The sequence below is a fragment of the Panthera onca genome, chromosome B4, assembly GCF_046562875.1.
Source record: "Panthera onca isolate mPanOnc1 chromosome B4, mPanOnc1 haplotype 2, whole genome shotgun sequence".
NCBI lineage: Eukaryota > Metazoa > Chordata > Mammalia > Carnivora > Felidae > Panthera > Panthera onca.
The window spans coordinates 54,027,516-54,043,418 of NC_138345.1; the positions used below are offsets into that span (position 1 = coordinate 54,027,516).

At 35.4% G+C, this 15,903-nt stretch overlaps 2 protein-coding genes across 16 annotated transcripts in view; one reads left to right on the forward strand and one right to left on the reverse strand.

Annotated features, from left to right (window-relative positions):
- LOC132694636 (tRNA ligase complex-associated NAD(P)H dehydrogenase PYROXD1) overlaps nt 1–15,903 on the forward strand; it is a 47,873-nt gene that overhangs the window by 16,246 nt on the left and 15,724 nt on the right. For 2 of the 3 annotated variants that reach the window (XM_078450044.2, XM_078450046.2), the window contains exons 3-7: nt 529–609; nt 6,457–6,576; nt 9,594–9,722; nt 12,056–12,129; nt 14,977–15,137. In XM_078450044.2, coding sequence (XP_078306170.1) covers nt 529–609; nt 6,457–6,576; nt 9,594–9,722; nt 12,056–12,129; nt 14,977–15,137 — 565 coding nt within the window. The remainder of the gene's footprint in view (nt 1–528; nt 610–6,456; nt 6,577–9,593; nt 9,723–12,055; nt 12,130–14,976; nt 15,138–15,903) is intronic. The other variant, XM_078450045.2, reaches the window with a different exon arrangement.
- LOC132694622 (uncharacterized) overlaps nt 1,542–15,903 on the reverse strand; it is a 205,100-nt gene continuing 190,738 nt past the window's right edge. For 10 of the 13 annotated variants that reach the window (XR_014137938.1, XR_014137934.1, XR_014137932.1 and 7 more), the window contains one exon: nt 6,939–7,857. Coding sequence is in view for 4 of the 13 variants with exons in the window: in XM_081796127.1 (XP_081652253.1) it covers nt 7,845–7,857 (13 nt within the window). In the remaining 9 variants the exon portion in view is untranslated. Of the gene's footprint in view, nt 2,654–6,938; nt 7,858–12,871; nt 14,483–15,006; nt 15,099–15,903 lie in introns of those variants that run through there. The other 3 variants (XM_081796123.1, XM_081796124.1, XM_081796125.1) reach the window with 3 other exon arrangements.

Here is a 15,903-nt window from a genome sequence, read left to right on the forward strand (position 1 = left end):
AATATCCATTTGGGCATTTGGAAGAGGCAGAATAGGAGTTCCAAAACACTTGGGAAAAGTCAGGCTAAGATTCTGAATATTTATGAGTAAGGATTTACTATAATTTCATGCCACTGAAGGGAAATGAAAATACTATTTTAAAAGAAATAAAAGTTGGTTTAACTGTTAATTAGGAAGATATTTTTTTTCTCATTCTCTGAATGACAACTTTACATTGGTATGCAAGATAGTAAGGGATACCTCTTTATATTTTTCTTATTCAGGAGGTTTTTGTTAGTGTTTATTATAAACATATTATACATTTTATCAGTATCAGAGTTGAACGTTAGTCACTACTACCCCATAAATAGGAACAAGACACAGAATAATGGAGACCTTTGGATGAGGAAAAGTGACTTTTTAGTTTTCTAGGTTAATAATAACATTATTAAAATTGCATTATCCCTATCTCACCCCCATGTCATATATATTAATACCTAAAGTTACTTATGAAATTTTTTCTCCCAATTTTTTTTTTCTTTAAATAAGTTGGCTATTCACTTTCCATCAGAAGATATTCTCCTGGTAACAGCTTCTCCTGTTATTAAAGCAGTTACAAATTTCAAGCAGGTAAGAATCCTTTATATAACTTTCTTAGTCATATATATTTTTGTAATTTCAGTAACTTGCCCAGCAGTTAGTGTAATTATAGTTTTTAAATGTTTAAAATGATAAATGTTCTTTTGATGGTCATTTTAAAACCAAAGCCCCACGTTTAGAATTATATTAAATACCAGGGCACCTGGGTGGCTCAGTTGGTTAAGGGTCTGACTCTGGATTTTGGCTCAGGTCATGATCTCACAGTTGGTGAGTTCGAGCCCCAAATTGGGTTTGCACTGGCAGGGTGGAGCCTGCTTATGTTTCTCTCTCTCACTCTCTCTCTGCCTCTTGCTCTCCAAATAAATAAATACATATGTACATACAATTAAATACCAAAAGCACCCAACTGATGTTGAATTCCTAGTCTTGTTTTTCCTATCTTTTCCTCCCACTCAGAGTTACTTTTCAGGAATTTTTAAATAAAGTTCTTTTGAGGAAAAATGCTTTGCAAATGTAAATATGAATACCAATACATATATGTAATTATTATAAGTAGTTGTGTGTGTATAAATTGTGTGTTTGCATATCAGAAGAGTACTTCTCAGCTAAGTTTACACTTGTAGGTAATTAATGTTTCAGATGTGTAATAAGCATCTCAGAACACTTTGTAGTTCCATGAATTTATATTACACACATTATAGCATTACATTAGGAGTCTAAGATCATTTGGGTCTTAGTGTTATAGAAAAGTGATCTATAAACATTTTTGATCTGATACCTCACCTGTTAAAAAGTTTTGGCTGATCTTTTAATATATGTATATTTATATATTTATATATTTACAAACTATGTATATACTATAGTGCTCTAATTATGAATGTTATAATGGCTATGCAAAAAAATTAAGTAAATCATACTTCACTGAAGTATTTCTTCTGATACTTCAGTGAAGAATACTATAGTTTTTAATACAAGTTTTCCTTTAGATCCTGATAATAAAATAAAACTTTCTCATGTTGTAAACCCCTAAGACCAAGGGTAATTTAGTGTGATATGTTTTTCCTTTATAACCTTCTTAGAGATACGTAAGATATCTTACTACTGACGTATGGCCAAAGGACTTAAGGGATTGGGAGAACTAGAGAACAAATTGTGGCTATTAATCTCTAATGGGAAAAAAAAAAAATCCAATTATAGGCCAGGAGCACATACATAAGAGAAAGATGTTTGGCTGTGTCTTGTAAGTGTTTTTCTGGAAGACTTAATTCAGTGTGACTATTCCAGAGTTATAAGACTTAATTTTTTGCTGATTTTGTAAATTTTGTATAATAGAAGAAAAACAATTTTGGATTCTAGGCCTACCTGTTATTTACTGCCGTGTAGCCTTGGCAAACCTCTGTATCTAAGTTGTTTCACTTCTAATATTAGGATAGTATCTTCCTTGTTTACTTGAAGGAGGTTGGGAGTTTAAGATATACTAATATATGTGAAAATGAATTGGAATAACAAACATTATGCAAATGTCAGTTATTCTTAATATTCAGAAGTAGGAAATTGCATCCTTTTTATCATTTATTGAACATCTATATTATGTATGAGCCAGTGTGCTGAGTACCCAGAAGACAGATTGAAAGTATAGAACATACACCAAAAAGTCACTAATGGTCATCTCTGGAGTTGGGGAATGGCAGTCATGGTGGGGTAGTGTGAGATTTAGGGAAGAGTAAAAGGGACACTTTATTTTATATTAGGTATTGTTTGTTTAATGTTAAAGAACATGTTTTCATGGCATGTGTAATTTCTAAAGGGGAAAAAAGATTAATAATAACATGTTATATATGGAGTACTTGCTATGTACTAAACACTCTTCTAAATGTTTTAAATACATTAACTTATTTAATCCTTAAAGTAATCCTATGAAATGGGTTCTTATATTATCCCCACTTACAGATGAGGTAAATGAGTCAGTGAGGCTGGGTAAATCTCCAAGGTGTGTATAGATAGGTTTTGAATTCAGGTTGGCTCTGTAACCCTCATGGTTAATGAGTAGCACTTTCTCAGAATGGTAACAAATCTGCAAGACAAAGTTATCATTATAATGTGGTAATTATCCTTATAGTGGCAAAAAAAATTGCGGTTGCATTGCAATACATATGTATTTATTTTTATAAATATATTTTGAATGAGTGTCAGAGCCTGCCTTTGAGATCAAGAAAGGCTTTACATAGGAGGGTGGATTGAAACTGAGACTGAAAGAATAAGTAGGTTTTGCCATGTTTGCAAGAGGTTGAATGGAGGCAGGCATGTGCCAAGATGATGAAAGTATATGACTATATAATATGTTGTAATAGGTATCAGTTCAGTTCTGCTGGAATGTAAATTCAGTGCTGAACCAATAGTCAGAGGGCAGACCATGGTGGGCTTGTATGCTATGATGTGGAATTGTATTTTATCCAAAATTTAGATGATGCCAAACTTTTGGAGCATTTTTAGCAGGTGAGAACACTGAATTGGAGATATAACAAGTTGGTATTCATCATTGTCTCAGTACCAGCTAAGCCATAGGCATTGGCTGCAACTTCTCAGGGAGAAGAGCCCAATAGTAGTGTTTTATGGAACACCGACATTTAAAGGAAGATCAGAGAGAAAGGAAGCCCTGAAAGTGGGCACCCTGTTAGTCTTAAGTCAGAGAGGAAAACTATGAGAGAAGAAGAGTTTGTTTCCCTGAAGCCAAAGATGGCAAAAGTTTAATTAAGTGCAGTGGTCAGTGGTGTCAGATCCAAGGATAGCAGGTAAGATAATGACTCAAAAGTGCCTATATCTAGTAAATTATTGGTGACTTTGAGACAGTTTACACCATTTTCAGAAATTAGTGGGGGGTAACTCTAAAATGACAGTAACGATAAACTTTTCTCTTTTGAAATTTAGCTGCAAAAGGAGAAAAGATAGGGTGGCAGCAAATAGAGAACATGAAGACTAGCATTAAGTTGAGTTTTATTCTTTTTTTTTTTTTTTTTTTTTACTGTTGATTTATTCTTAGAGTGAGCGAGCATATGAGCAGGGGAGGGGCAGAGAGAGGGAGACACAGAATCTGAAGCAGGCTCCAGGCTCTGACCTGTCAGCACAGAGCTCAACGTGGGGCTCAAACTCATGAACCACGAGATTATGACCTGCGCCAAAGTCACATGCTTAACCAACTGAGCCACCCAGGTGCCCCGAGTTTTATTCTTTTAAGGTGGAAGACACTTTAGCGTGTTTACCTATTGAGATTTAGAAACCAGTAGGAAAGGCTGAAGATGAAGGAAAGCAAGGAGTACATAATAAGGAAGGAGTCCTGAGGAGGTGAGAGATGATGGCATATAGAGCACAGATTACTGGATTCACCTTGAAAAGGTAGAAATGGGTCATGGAAGGTGGACTGTAGTACGGAAATGTATATAGATGGTGGGAAAGAAGTCATAAGAGTTCTTAGTAGTCTCTTTGAGCCAAGAAGTAAAGTGATTTGCTGGGAGTGCTGAGGATGGAATGTGTTTGGGAAGCATTAGAATGGTGAACGTTTAGAAAAATCACCAAGGGGGGCGTCTGGGTGGCTCAGTCAGTTGAGCGTCCGACTTCAGCTCAGGTCACGATCTCACGGTTCGTGAGTTCGAGCCCTGCGTCAGGCTCTGGGCTGATGGCTCAGAGCCTGGAGCCTGCTTCCGATTCTGTGTCTCCCTCTCTCTCTGCCCCTCCCCCATTCATGCTCTGTCTCTCTCTGTCTCAAAAATAAATAAACATTAAAAAAAAAAAAAGAAAAATCACCAAGGGTTGGAAGATGTTACTTCGATGTTACTCTTGTCACTACATTGACACATAAACACTGATGGTTTAAAAAAGCTTTGGTGGCTAAACTGAACTAGTGGTCGTGTATTCTTCACTTCCAGGCACTCAGTGAAATAAATTAAAGCTAGTAAAAAATGGTAATTTTATTAAATCCTGACTCTTCAGTGCACATCTTTTTAATGTTCTGTGTGATGAGATGGGATGTATGCATAAAACATTTGTTCCACATATGGGGCTAGGAGGGAAAAGCAATTGTGCAGTTGCTGAGTTGCAAGAAGAATTAATTACCTTTTTTGTGGAATACCAATTTTACTTGAAAGAACAACTGACAAACTAATTTCATATTTGGAAAATGAGTGAAAACAAGTGACAGTATTTGTTGCCAGTATAACAAAATTAGAGCTTTTAGGCCAATATAAGAATTTTGGAAAACTCCTATTCTTCACTGTGAGGCTCACGGTACTTAAAGACTTTTCTGATGAGATTGTTTGTGACAATAATGAATGTGGTTTTTGATATTGTATTGAGTTGAAATTAACATGTGGAAGATCTCCATAACTTTGTGAACCACTATTGTCCAGATGACAAATGTGATGTTACACGATCCATTCAAAGTGCAGGATAGACCAATAGATTTCAGAGTAGTAGGGTATGAAAAATTCTTTGATAATGGTTTCAAATTCTACACTGCAACTAATCTTTAAGAAACCACACTTGTTGAGTTTTAGTATAACATCAAAGAAGAATATACAGTTCTCTAAAAAGGCTGCACATCTCTGTCAGCCTGAACTGTCTTCATAAATTTTTTTTTTTTTTTTTTTTTTTTCCAACGTTTTTTATTTATTTTTGGGACAGAGAGAGACAGAGCATGAACGGGGGAGGGGCAGAGAGAGAGGGAGACACAGAATCGGAAACAGGCTCCAGGCTCCGAGCCATCAGCCCAGAGCCTGACGCGGGGCTCGAACTCACGGACCGCGAGATCGTGACCTGGCTGAAGTCGGACGCTTAACCGACTGCGCCACCCAGGCGCCCCTATAAATTTTAACCAAATTAACATACTGCAATAGTTTGAATGCAGATGCAGAGTATGGAAGCAGTTTGAATGCAAAAGCAGGTCTATTAAGACCGGATATTAAAGACATTTGTAAAAATGCAAAACTGCCATTCTTCTCACTTAATTTGTTTTGGAAAAAAAAGTTCTCTTATTAAAAGGATATTATATCTGTTTAACATGTATTGGATCTATTATTCTTAAGTGAATTAAGAAATGTTTTAAATTTTTCAGTTTTCATTTCTAGTAGTTGCAAATATCACTGAGTTTAACTTACACAGACTAAAGTTCTTTGGAGTCCTCAGTCCATTGTAAGAATATAAAGGGAGAGTCTTGAGACTGAAACATTTGAGAACTGGTAAGGCCATGTAGTAGGTCTTACAAGTAGTATTGAAGGGGTAGCTCAGGTCAAATACTAGTCTGCAAGGTTTGGTCTTTCCACTGCATACTGGATATAGGACTGGAGAAAGCAGGTTGTTCAATCTGTGGTTGTGAGTTTTCAGGGTAATTAATGGTTAAAGACGAGAGCAAGGAAGTATAAGTGGGCAAAACACGAAATGATCTACAATGGAGTCTTGGCTGCATAGGAAGAAAAGTGAATCCAAGAGGATGCTGATGGTTTTGGACAACAGGAAAGAGTCCAAAGACTAGCTCACGATAGAGTTAGTTAGTAAGTAGAGAAAACTATAAGGATACAGAAACAGACAAGCTGTGTAATTAAAATATGCAGAAGTAAGTAGAGTTAGCCCTCATTTTCCAGGCTAGGAAACTAAGGTGCAGGTACTTGGCTGACTTGCCCCAGTGGTAGGATTGTCATTTGAGTTCAAGTCTTAAAATGCGAGTTAGCCCTTTTTTCACTGTATACAGTACAGTTGGCCGACGTTCTTGTTTTAGGAACATTAAGTAGTATATAAAAATAAATGAAAATATTTTCATTATTTAAAATTCTTAAAAGGAAATATTTTTTTGAAAATTTACATTTTCACCTTTTTGATTTAATACAGGTTTCTAAAGTATTGGAGGAATTTGATGTTGAAGAGCAACCGAATACCATGTTAGAAAATCGCTTTCCCAACATTAAGGTTATAGAATCCGGAGTAAAGCAACTGAAGAGTAAAGAACATGTAAGAAGTTTTTTTTTTTTTTTTTAATTTTGTTAAATGTTTGCTTATTTTTGAGAGAGAGAGGCAGAGCACAAGCAGGGGAGGGGCGGAGAGAGAGGGGGACATAGAATCCAAAGCAAGCTCCAGGCTCTGAGCTGTCAGTCAGAGCCCGACATGGGGCTCGAATCCACAAACTACAAGATCATAACCCGAGCTGAAGTTGGACACCCAACTGACTGAGTCACCCAGGCACCCCTAGAAGATGTTTTTCTTAATGATGGTCCATTGTTAAATATTGATGAGCTTTCCCTGCTTTCTTTTGAACCCATCTGTACCCCCAACCACTACTAAGTTCCCTAGCATGTAAAGTTTAGTAACATTGATTTCTTTTTATTAGGAAAATTTATACTATTTCCGAATTTATTGGGATTATATAATTAGTTTGATTTAACATTTTAGGTTTTACATTTCAAATTAGCATTAACATTTACATAGTGTCTGTTGTGTTCTGGGCACTGCAATAAGTGCTGGGATACAACAGGAACATTACAGTGAACTTGGCCTGGGAGGTCTCATTGTCATAGGGAATATAGACATGCACATGTATTAATTATATATACATGTGAAAAGCACAGTCACTGAAGTATTATCAAAGCTCTGATATTAGGGATTTTGGAGGACCTCACAGAAGGAGAAAATGTTTGAACTGGGTTTAAAAGGTGGGTGAATTAAGAGTTCTTAATTAAGGACATTGTAGGAAAACGAGGTTGCTTGTTCAGAAACCCAAAGAAAAGCAGCACGTGGAAGAATAACATCGTCAGAGGTACTGTGGTGGAGATAAAGAGAGGAGATTGGCAGACTAGGGCAAACAAATAGGACTGTGAAAAGCTGTTTACATCATGCCAAGATGATTTATTTTACAGTCAGTGGAGAAATAAAGTGGAGGCAGGGATGGTAATATATTCTTTTAGGAAGACAGATCTGATACCAATGTTGAGGATGAAATGGGGTGGAGTGAGTGATAGTGGCCAGCAACCAAACCAGAAGGTGGTTGCAATAGTCCAAACTGATAGAAGGCCTGAACGAAGACAAGAACTGTGTAATTGGAAAGAATGGCGCAGGTATGAGTGCGATTTCTCCTGTAAACTTAGCAGGACTCAGTAACGCATTGGGTGTGGGAATGAATAAGGCAGTCGAAGGAAACATGTTGTCAGATGATTAACAATATCCTCAGGTGAGCTTTAGGCAAGATGAGAAGTAGGGTTTCTAGTTGTTTCTCTACAGCAGCTCTAGTTTTTCACCCTTATGGAGAAAACACATACATAATACATTTGAAACACAAATAATTTGACAGTAAAAAAGTAAGAAAAAGGACTAAATTTTATGAGAAAAAAATAAAAAATCTGAATCCCAAAACTGGAATAAATTTCTAACATTTACAGTAGTACATATCCTATATAACATCCATGTCCGTTAATTTGTAAATTGAGGTGGGCTCAAATGTAGACTAATAAATTGTGAGGGAATTTATATTAGGGCATTTGAATAAATCCAAATGCCACCCATTACCATTTGAAGTGTCCTGTATGAGCTCATGTCTGTATTCTCTTATTTGTCCTTTATATTCTTTGATGAATTAGAGATTGTGTGTTTTATCTTCATGTCTACTTCCAAAAATTTAGCAGTAGCCAATGAAAGGAGTTTTTGTGTTTGTTTTTACAACATAAAATGTAAATTATTTTTTAAATTTGGTCAGTGTCTGTTAATTACTGTTTGTCAGATAAAATTCCCACCACATTACATTATCTTCAGAAAGAATTGCACAGAATTTCTGTATGCGTTATACTGTGTTGAATTATCATCAGTTTTATGTATTTGTTATGCAGCTGAAGAGTTACAGTGGGTAACAAATGGCTCAGTGGGTATCAAGTGCTATCTTATGATTTGTTATGTTTTATAAGTCAAACACATGTCACAGTGTTAATCTCTAAACCATTCCAACAAAGTCTTGTGTCATAGTCACGTGTGTGTATATATACATACACATACATATATGCTTATTAAAAGCTCCTACTTATGTGCAGATTTCCATTTGATTTTAAAGAATAAAAACAATGGATCACAAATATATATTTTTAGACTCAATAATATTATTAAAAATTAATATAAATGACTTTAAAAGCTAGTACATGTTAGGATTTAAGGTTAATGTTTTTCACTTAATATGAAAATATCCCCAAAGAATATTTGTTTGTGGTTAGGTGATTGTTATTTGTACTTAAGAAGAATGCATGCACATGCAAACTGGGGAGGTAGAGTGGGGGAGGGAGGGAGGGAGGGAGAGATTGAGACATTGAGATTCTTAGAATCTATGCTCAGCACAGAACCTGACACGGGGCTTGATCCCATGACACAGGAATCATGACCCTGAGCCAAAATCAAGAGTCAGGCACTTAACAGACTGAGCCACCCAAGCTTCCCAAACACTTTTAATATTTTTAGATTAAGAAGACATAATGTAACCTTTTTACTGCACTGTACTCCTCTGTACCCATAACAAATATTAAGGTATGATGCCATTAGAATTACTAGATCTTCCTACAATAACTTCCATTGAGATCAGAAATATTCATTAAGGCCTACCTCAGGTATATGATCAGAATGCTTGATTTAAAAATTTCTGAATGTTTAGTTTTTAACCTGAGGTCAACATACCTCCCTGAATATAATAAGATTCCCTAAGTTTTAGGCAAAATCTGGTGTGAATGTATGTTTTTTTTCCAGGGAAGAAAGACTGTTTTGCCCTAGATTCTCAAAATGGTTCGTGGCCCTAAAATGATGGTGAATCACTGGGTTGGAGAATGCATTCTCATGTTTACTCTGATTTGCAATTGCTGTAACAACGTATTGAGTGCCACCAAGAGGCAGCCTTAATGTATTTTTTTTGCTTTTGTCTTACTGAATTTTGTATTTAAAATGAAACTGTACCCATGTATAAATATGTTTCTCCTCTCCCCTTCCTTGCCCTGTTTTTACAGTGCATTTTAACAGGAGATGGCAGTCAGCATGTATATAAGAAACTCTGTCTGTGTGCTGGAGCTAAGCCAAAGTTGATATGTGAAGGAAATCCTTATGTATTAGGAATCCGTGATACAGACAGTGCTCAGGTAACATTCTGAGATGGGGCCACGGGAAAGGAACATGAATATTTCATAGACTTGCTTTATTTGAATCAAAGTATTCCACTTACAGTGTTAATTCTTAAATTACAGAAAAGGTTTGTTTTGTGATCCATAAACCAGAAAATAGTTATAATGTTTTATTATTGCCAATTTCAGTTTGGTTGTAGCTGATAATTTTTCCTGTTTTTAGTCCCATGCTGATGTTCTGTGTTCTTTCCGTTGTGCACTATCCCAGATATAATGACTAAGCTGAAGGTTATAACTTAAATTATACACACATTCATTACTGTATTTTGATTGGGAATAGTGATTTGTAGCCTAAATAATGTAGCAATCTTTTTCCACAAAGGTACGGCATATCCCAAACTTACTGTACTCCTTAGCAAAGAAATTAATATTCAGATCTTTGTGGTCCAGAATCATGACAGAATCCCAGAACTAAAAAATTCATTTGGTTTATTGTTCTGCTCAAGAACCATAGTAAACTATCCCAATAAGGTGAAAACTGTGTGGAACCTTCTACAACTTCTTCTGATAATTTATTGCAGGGCTTCAGGGTTTATTGACCCTTCTTGCCAAGAAGCTCTTCCTGGTTTCCAGTCATAATACTTTGTCTTACCTGTAGCTTATTGTTGTAGTTCTGTCCCTAAGGTGATAATTTTATGTATACTAATAATATTTTATATTCTTGAAATTGATGTTTTCTTTCAATCTTTCTTAATTTAAAACTTTTTTAAAGTTTATTATTTTGAGAGAGAGAGAGAGTGTGTGTGTGAGCAGATGAGTGGCAGGGAGAGAAGGAAAGAAAATCCCAAGTAGGCTCCGCACTGTCAGTGCAGAGCCCAACATGGGGCTCAATCCTACAAACCATGAGCATAGCTGTGTTCCAGCGAGGCTGCCTACATACATGAATTCACTGACTGCTTATGATAATACTGTGTGACAGTATTACTCCCAATTTACAAATAGCAAACTCCAATAGATTAATTATTTACCTACACTTAAATAGCTGTTACCAGAAGTACAATATAAACTTATGCCATTCATCTCCACATCCAGTGCTTTTTTTTTTTTTTTTTTTTTTTTTTTTTTTTTTTTTTAAATTTTTTTTTTTTCAACGTTTTTTATTTATTTTTGGGACAGAGAGAGACACAGCATGAACGGGGGAGGGGCAGAGAGAGAGGGAGACACAGAATTGGAAACAGGCTCCAGGCTCCGGGCCATCAGCCCAGAGCCCGACGCGGGGCTCGAACCCACGGACCGCGAGATCGTGACCTGGCTGAAGTCGGACGCTTAACCGACTGCGCCACCCAGGCGCCCCACCACATCCAGTGCTTTTAACAGATCTTTCTTATTTACTGTCCTCAGAGAAAGGCTGACTGAAATTAACTTAAGGTTTTTTTTTTTTTTTTCTGGTAGAATTTTAAACCAGTCAGTTTCAGTGATTATTTATTGAATATTACAATAAGTTTTTGGGTGAATTTAATAGAAATGGTAACTTGACATGGTAGGAAGAGGAAATTTAGCTATTGAGATGTCATCCTGATCCAGTGGGACTATTCTGTACTTTCAAAAGTGCCATAAAAATGACCATGGCTTCCCTAAGCTCATTGTGATAATTTTTTTTAGGGGGCAGAAGAGGGGGGGTAGAGCCATCAATTGATTGTCTTATGATAAGAAAGTAGCATTTTTTTTTTAATTTAGACATTATCGTGCCTGCTCTTAACAGCTTTATTTACATTATCTTAATGCTTACAGAGACGTAATAAAATACAGTCACTACTTGTTTCCATTTATATTGAAGAAGCTGAGGCACAGAAGGGTTAAGCAACTTGACCAAGTTACTAACTGGGGGAAGTTAGTAACTCCAGGGACTCTTAACCACCAAGCTGTTGTGCTTCTCATTCCTGTAAGTTTCGGTGTTGAGTGAGTCCAGGGAAGTGCCAACTGACAGACTAGAAGAAAAGGAATAACCCTGTATGTATACAGATCAGTGTCATGTTAGTAAGTTGGTTTGATCAAGTAGTTAGGAATGTGATGAACTAGAGCTAGTGCCTCTTGCTGCAATTCTGAAGTACTCCAGATGTAATGACGTAAAAAGTCAAATCATAAGAGGCATTGCTATAAAGGCAGTTTGTGTGACAGATAGAGGAAAACATTTGTAATATTGGGAGGCTGTTCCTGGCAGAGTGTGAAAGATTTTTGTTCCTTTGTAAATCAGGTAAAATTCGTACAATTTTAAGAACATTATCAGTGAAGCCTTTCTTCAAGTATTGCCCACTATTACAAAACACTATCTCATTTTCTTTTTAATATAGGAATTTCAGAAACAGCTTACTAAAGCTAAAAGAATAATGATCATAGGGAATGGTGGCATTGCACTTGAACTAGTGTAAGTATATATTTTTAAATATCATTTAAACACTACTCTATGACTCATAATTGTTGGCAGACTAGAAAACATCCTGTTCTGAAATTCAAAGATAAATAGAATTGTTTTTCATAGATTTTCAAGGAGAAAAAAATCCATTTTATATTTTTAGCTTCATGGAATTCATAGTTGTAGAAATGTCATTGTAAAACATGAGTTTAGGGAAGGATTTAGGTCTCAAGGGGTCACAGGTGACTGGACAGATGTGATCCATACATGTGTTTGGTAGGCATGTACTATATTGAAAAACAATTTAAATGTGCACACCTTTAGAGATTTCTAGTCACAATATCTACCCGTTTTATTGTTTACACCCATCCTGCTTCATTCATTTATAATGCTACCTGTTGGGCCCATGAAACCCACAGTGTGTTTGACTCCCTATTTTAAGATGTGGTACTCCCAGCTCTTGTTTTTTTGGAAGTTGGAAAATGTGAACCCATCAATTAATGTGAAATACTATCTTAAAATGATATTTCAAGTTTAAAGAACACTGAGGAATAAATATCCTGCTATGGTCTACAGAGCATTCATTTTCTTTATGATTTTATCTTCCATTGGATGGCTGAGATGGAATAGTCTGGACATTTTTAGGGCAGAAAGTTGAGTCCAACTACAAAGAGGACAAATTTGAATCAAAGTAATGAATTTGCCAAAGCTTTGTCCATTCCTATTCGCAGACTAGGTTTTTGCTCTTCTTTTTGACAGGATAGTGATTCCCAGTGGAAGTTTCTAAGAGTTCCTAGATTGCCTGAGTACTAGAGATGGCAATCATTCTTGTAATTATGAAATTTATGGCACTGTATGGAGAACAGAAAAAACTGGAGATTCCAAATCAAACAGGTCTAAGAAGGAGGCACATGACAAATTTTCTCCATCAGCTATCACCAAAAGTGTAATTTAATACTATTATTATTTACACTGGAAAATTTTCTTGCATTCAGAAATGCTCAGTCTTAAAACGTGTAATCCTATTCCTCATTTTCTTGAGGTTGGAGATATAAGACTAATCGGACAAAGCTTATAATTTTGTATTGAATAAACTCTGATAGTTTAAGAAAGGCTGCATATAATGCGATTGTCTCCGCTTAGGTCCACTGAATGATCAGGTGTTTCATCTCATGGTGAAAAATGCTATATACAAACTCTTTTTGCTCTTTAATAGCCCTTGTGTTCCCTTGAGGCTAATGCTGATTTTCTTCAGTGTACTTTTATTTCAATTACTACCTCTGTTTTCTTCTTTACTAGTGTAGTGTAGGTTAGTCTTTTCTTTTCAGACATTTTTTTAATGATTTCAAAAAACCATAATACTTCACTGTTTATTTTTTAAAAGTGGTTTTAAAAATGAAAGTATTTCTGCTATATATGTGATACTACCTCCATGGTTATGCATCTCGCTGAGGGCATGGTTCATAGTCTAAGGGCATCTTGTGAGGTAGGACGTATGTACATGTTACTCGCGGTTACTTATAATTGTGGCCTACTAGTCAAGCATTAGTATTTTAAACTATGTTGATACTGTGTTATACTATTATATTACTTTAAAATTTTAAAAAAATGGTAGAGGAGTTTCTTAATAAAAACTAAGGAAAGTGTTTCATAATAATTATGTGCCTATATGTAAATTAAAATATGAAATTTATTACTGAATGTGTATTCTACTTTCTGCTCATCAGCAATCCTATGTGATCTGAGCAACATAGAATATTCACCAAATAATCTGAAATTTAGTAACTAAATATTTTTTTCTGCGGTAAGGGAGCAATTGTCACAAAGCATGAATGTCAGGTGACCTGAAATCAGATGTACTAAACCTTTTTTTCTATCATTTATTTATTGATTAGTTTGAATCATTTATTTATTGAGAAGTTAATGTGTTACATTATAGCAGTCTGTGAAATAAACATGGCAGTACTTTGTACCATAAGTAAATGTTAAAATTTCTTAACACATAATATTCTTATTACCTCTATAGGTTCTGATAAAGTCCTAGTATAATTAGGATGACCATATATCCTGTTTATCATGGATGGTCTCAGTTCATCAGTTGTACCAAAACAAGTAATAATAGCAGAAAAATATAATGGACTTCAGGGACTTAGTGAAATGAATACTAAGCAAACCACATTCTCTGTGACTAAACGTAGAGATAAAATAGATCCCCAGGAGCTCTAGCTGTCTCATTAGTGGTGATGGCCTATACACACCATGGCCATTCTGTTCTTTCTTGATTTTTCTGTGAACCGGATCTTTCTTTGGCTGAATGGCTTAGAAATTATTGAGGTGAAGGGAAGGGATTGCAGGGTAATGGTTCCTTTATAACAAAGTTAAAATTGTAGTTAATAACTCTGATTCTCTCCTTTGAGTACACAAAATATTTGTTACCAAAGAGTATGCTATTGTCAGTACTGTAACCATATACCATGGATCCATTCATCCATTATTGATTACACTATAACCACATCAACAAAGCACTGCTCACTCCTGGGAACCGTGGGGAACATTCGTATAGTAACTGTTGGAGAAATTGAACCCTTAGAAGTAATGCTCATTGTAATGAAATTTTATTTGATACTCACTTACACATGCTTGTCATTTTTATGTTCTTTAAAATAAACTGGATAAATTTATTATTTATTCTACTTTAGCTCTTATTATCCTGAAAGAGTATTACATTCTTCCTTATTTCTGTTTGCCTTAAAACACTTTCTTTTGCCTTTGGAGAAAACTGTTATTTACAAAAAAAAAAAAAAAAAAGATTCCTACTCAGACTTTTTAAATTGCTCTGAGTAACTTTATTCCTTTTAGGTATGAAATTGAAGGCTGTGAAGTCATTTGGGCCATTAAAGACAAAGCCATTGGGAATACTTTCTTCGATGCAGGTGCAGCTGAATTCTTGACTTCAAAGCTCATTGCTGAAAAAGCAGAGGCTAAAATTGCACATAAAAGAACCAGATATACAACTGAAGGTAAGTATAGCATCTATTCATTAATTCACAGATGAAACTGTTTCTTAGCCATATAGAAAAAGGCTATAAGAACATGGAGTAAAAATACTACAGTTGAGAGACAGATATATAGATAATATTTATTTCCTATCTCCATACACAGGATTTAGACTTTCGAGGATTTTTTTTTTTTTTTTTCAAAGTTTATTTATTTTGAGAGGGAGAGAGCACGGATGGGGCAGGGGCAGAGAGAAATAGGGAAGGAGAGAGAGAGAAAGGGAATCCCAAACAGGCTCTGGCTGTGAGTGCAGAGCCCAGTCCAGGACTCAAGCCCACAAACCCTGAGATTATGACCTGAGACAGAACCAAAAGTTGGATGCCTAACCAGCTGAGCCATCTAGGAGCTCCTATCCAGGACCTTTTTTTTTTTTAATGAAAACTGTGTATAATTAAGACTGGAAATTTAAAGTGAATTAAACCAGCCCATCTGCATCTTTGCAAACAGATGGTACAACTGGACAGCACCTTAGGTAATTTTACAAAAAAAAAAATGCAATGAGTTAAAAAGGAAATACAAACCTAGATTTTTATTTAAGAGGCTTTTTAAAATTTTTAACTTTTGGCTTATAAAATTCAAAAAATTCTGTAAGTGTTGAGGGTGCTAAAAGTTGACAAAATGTTTAAAAACTGTTGGCTAATTGTTTAATTGAATTATAACTCACATATATTAGTTTCAGATGTACAATAGTGATTCAGTATTTTTATACATTATGACGTGATCACCTCT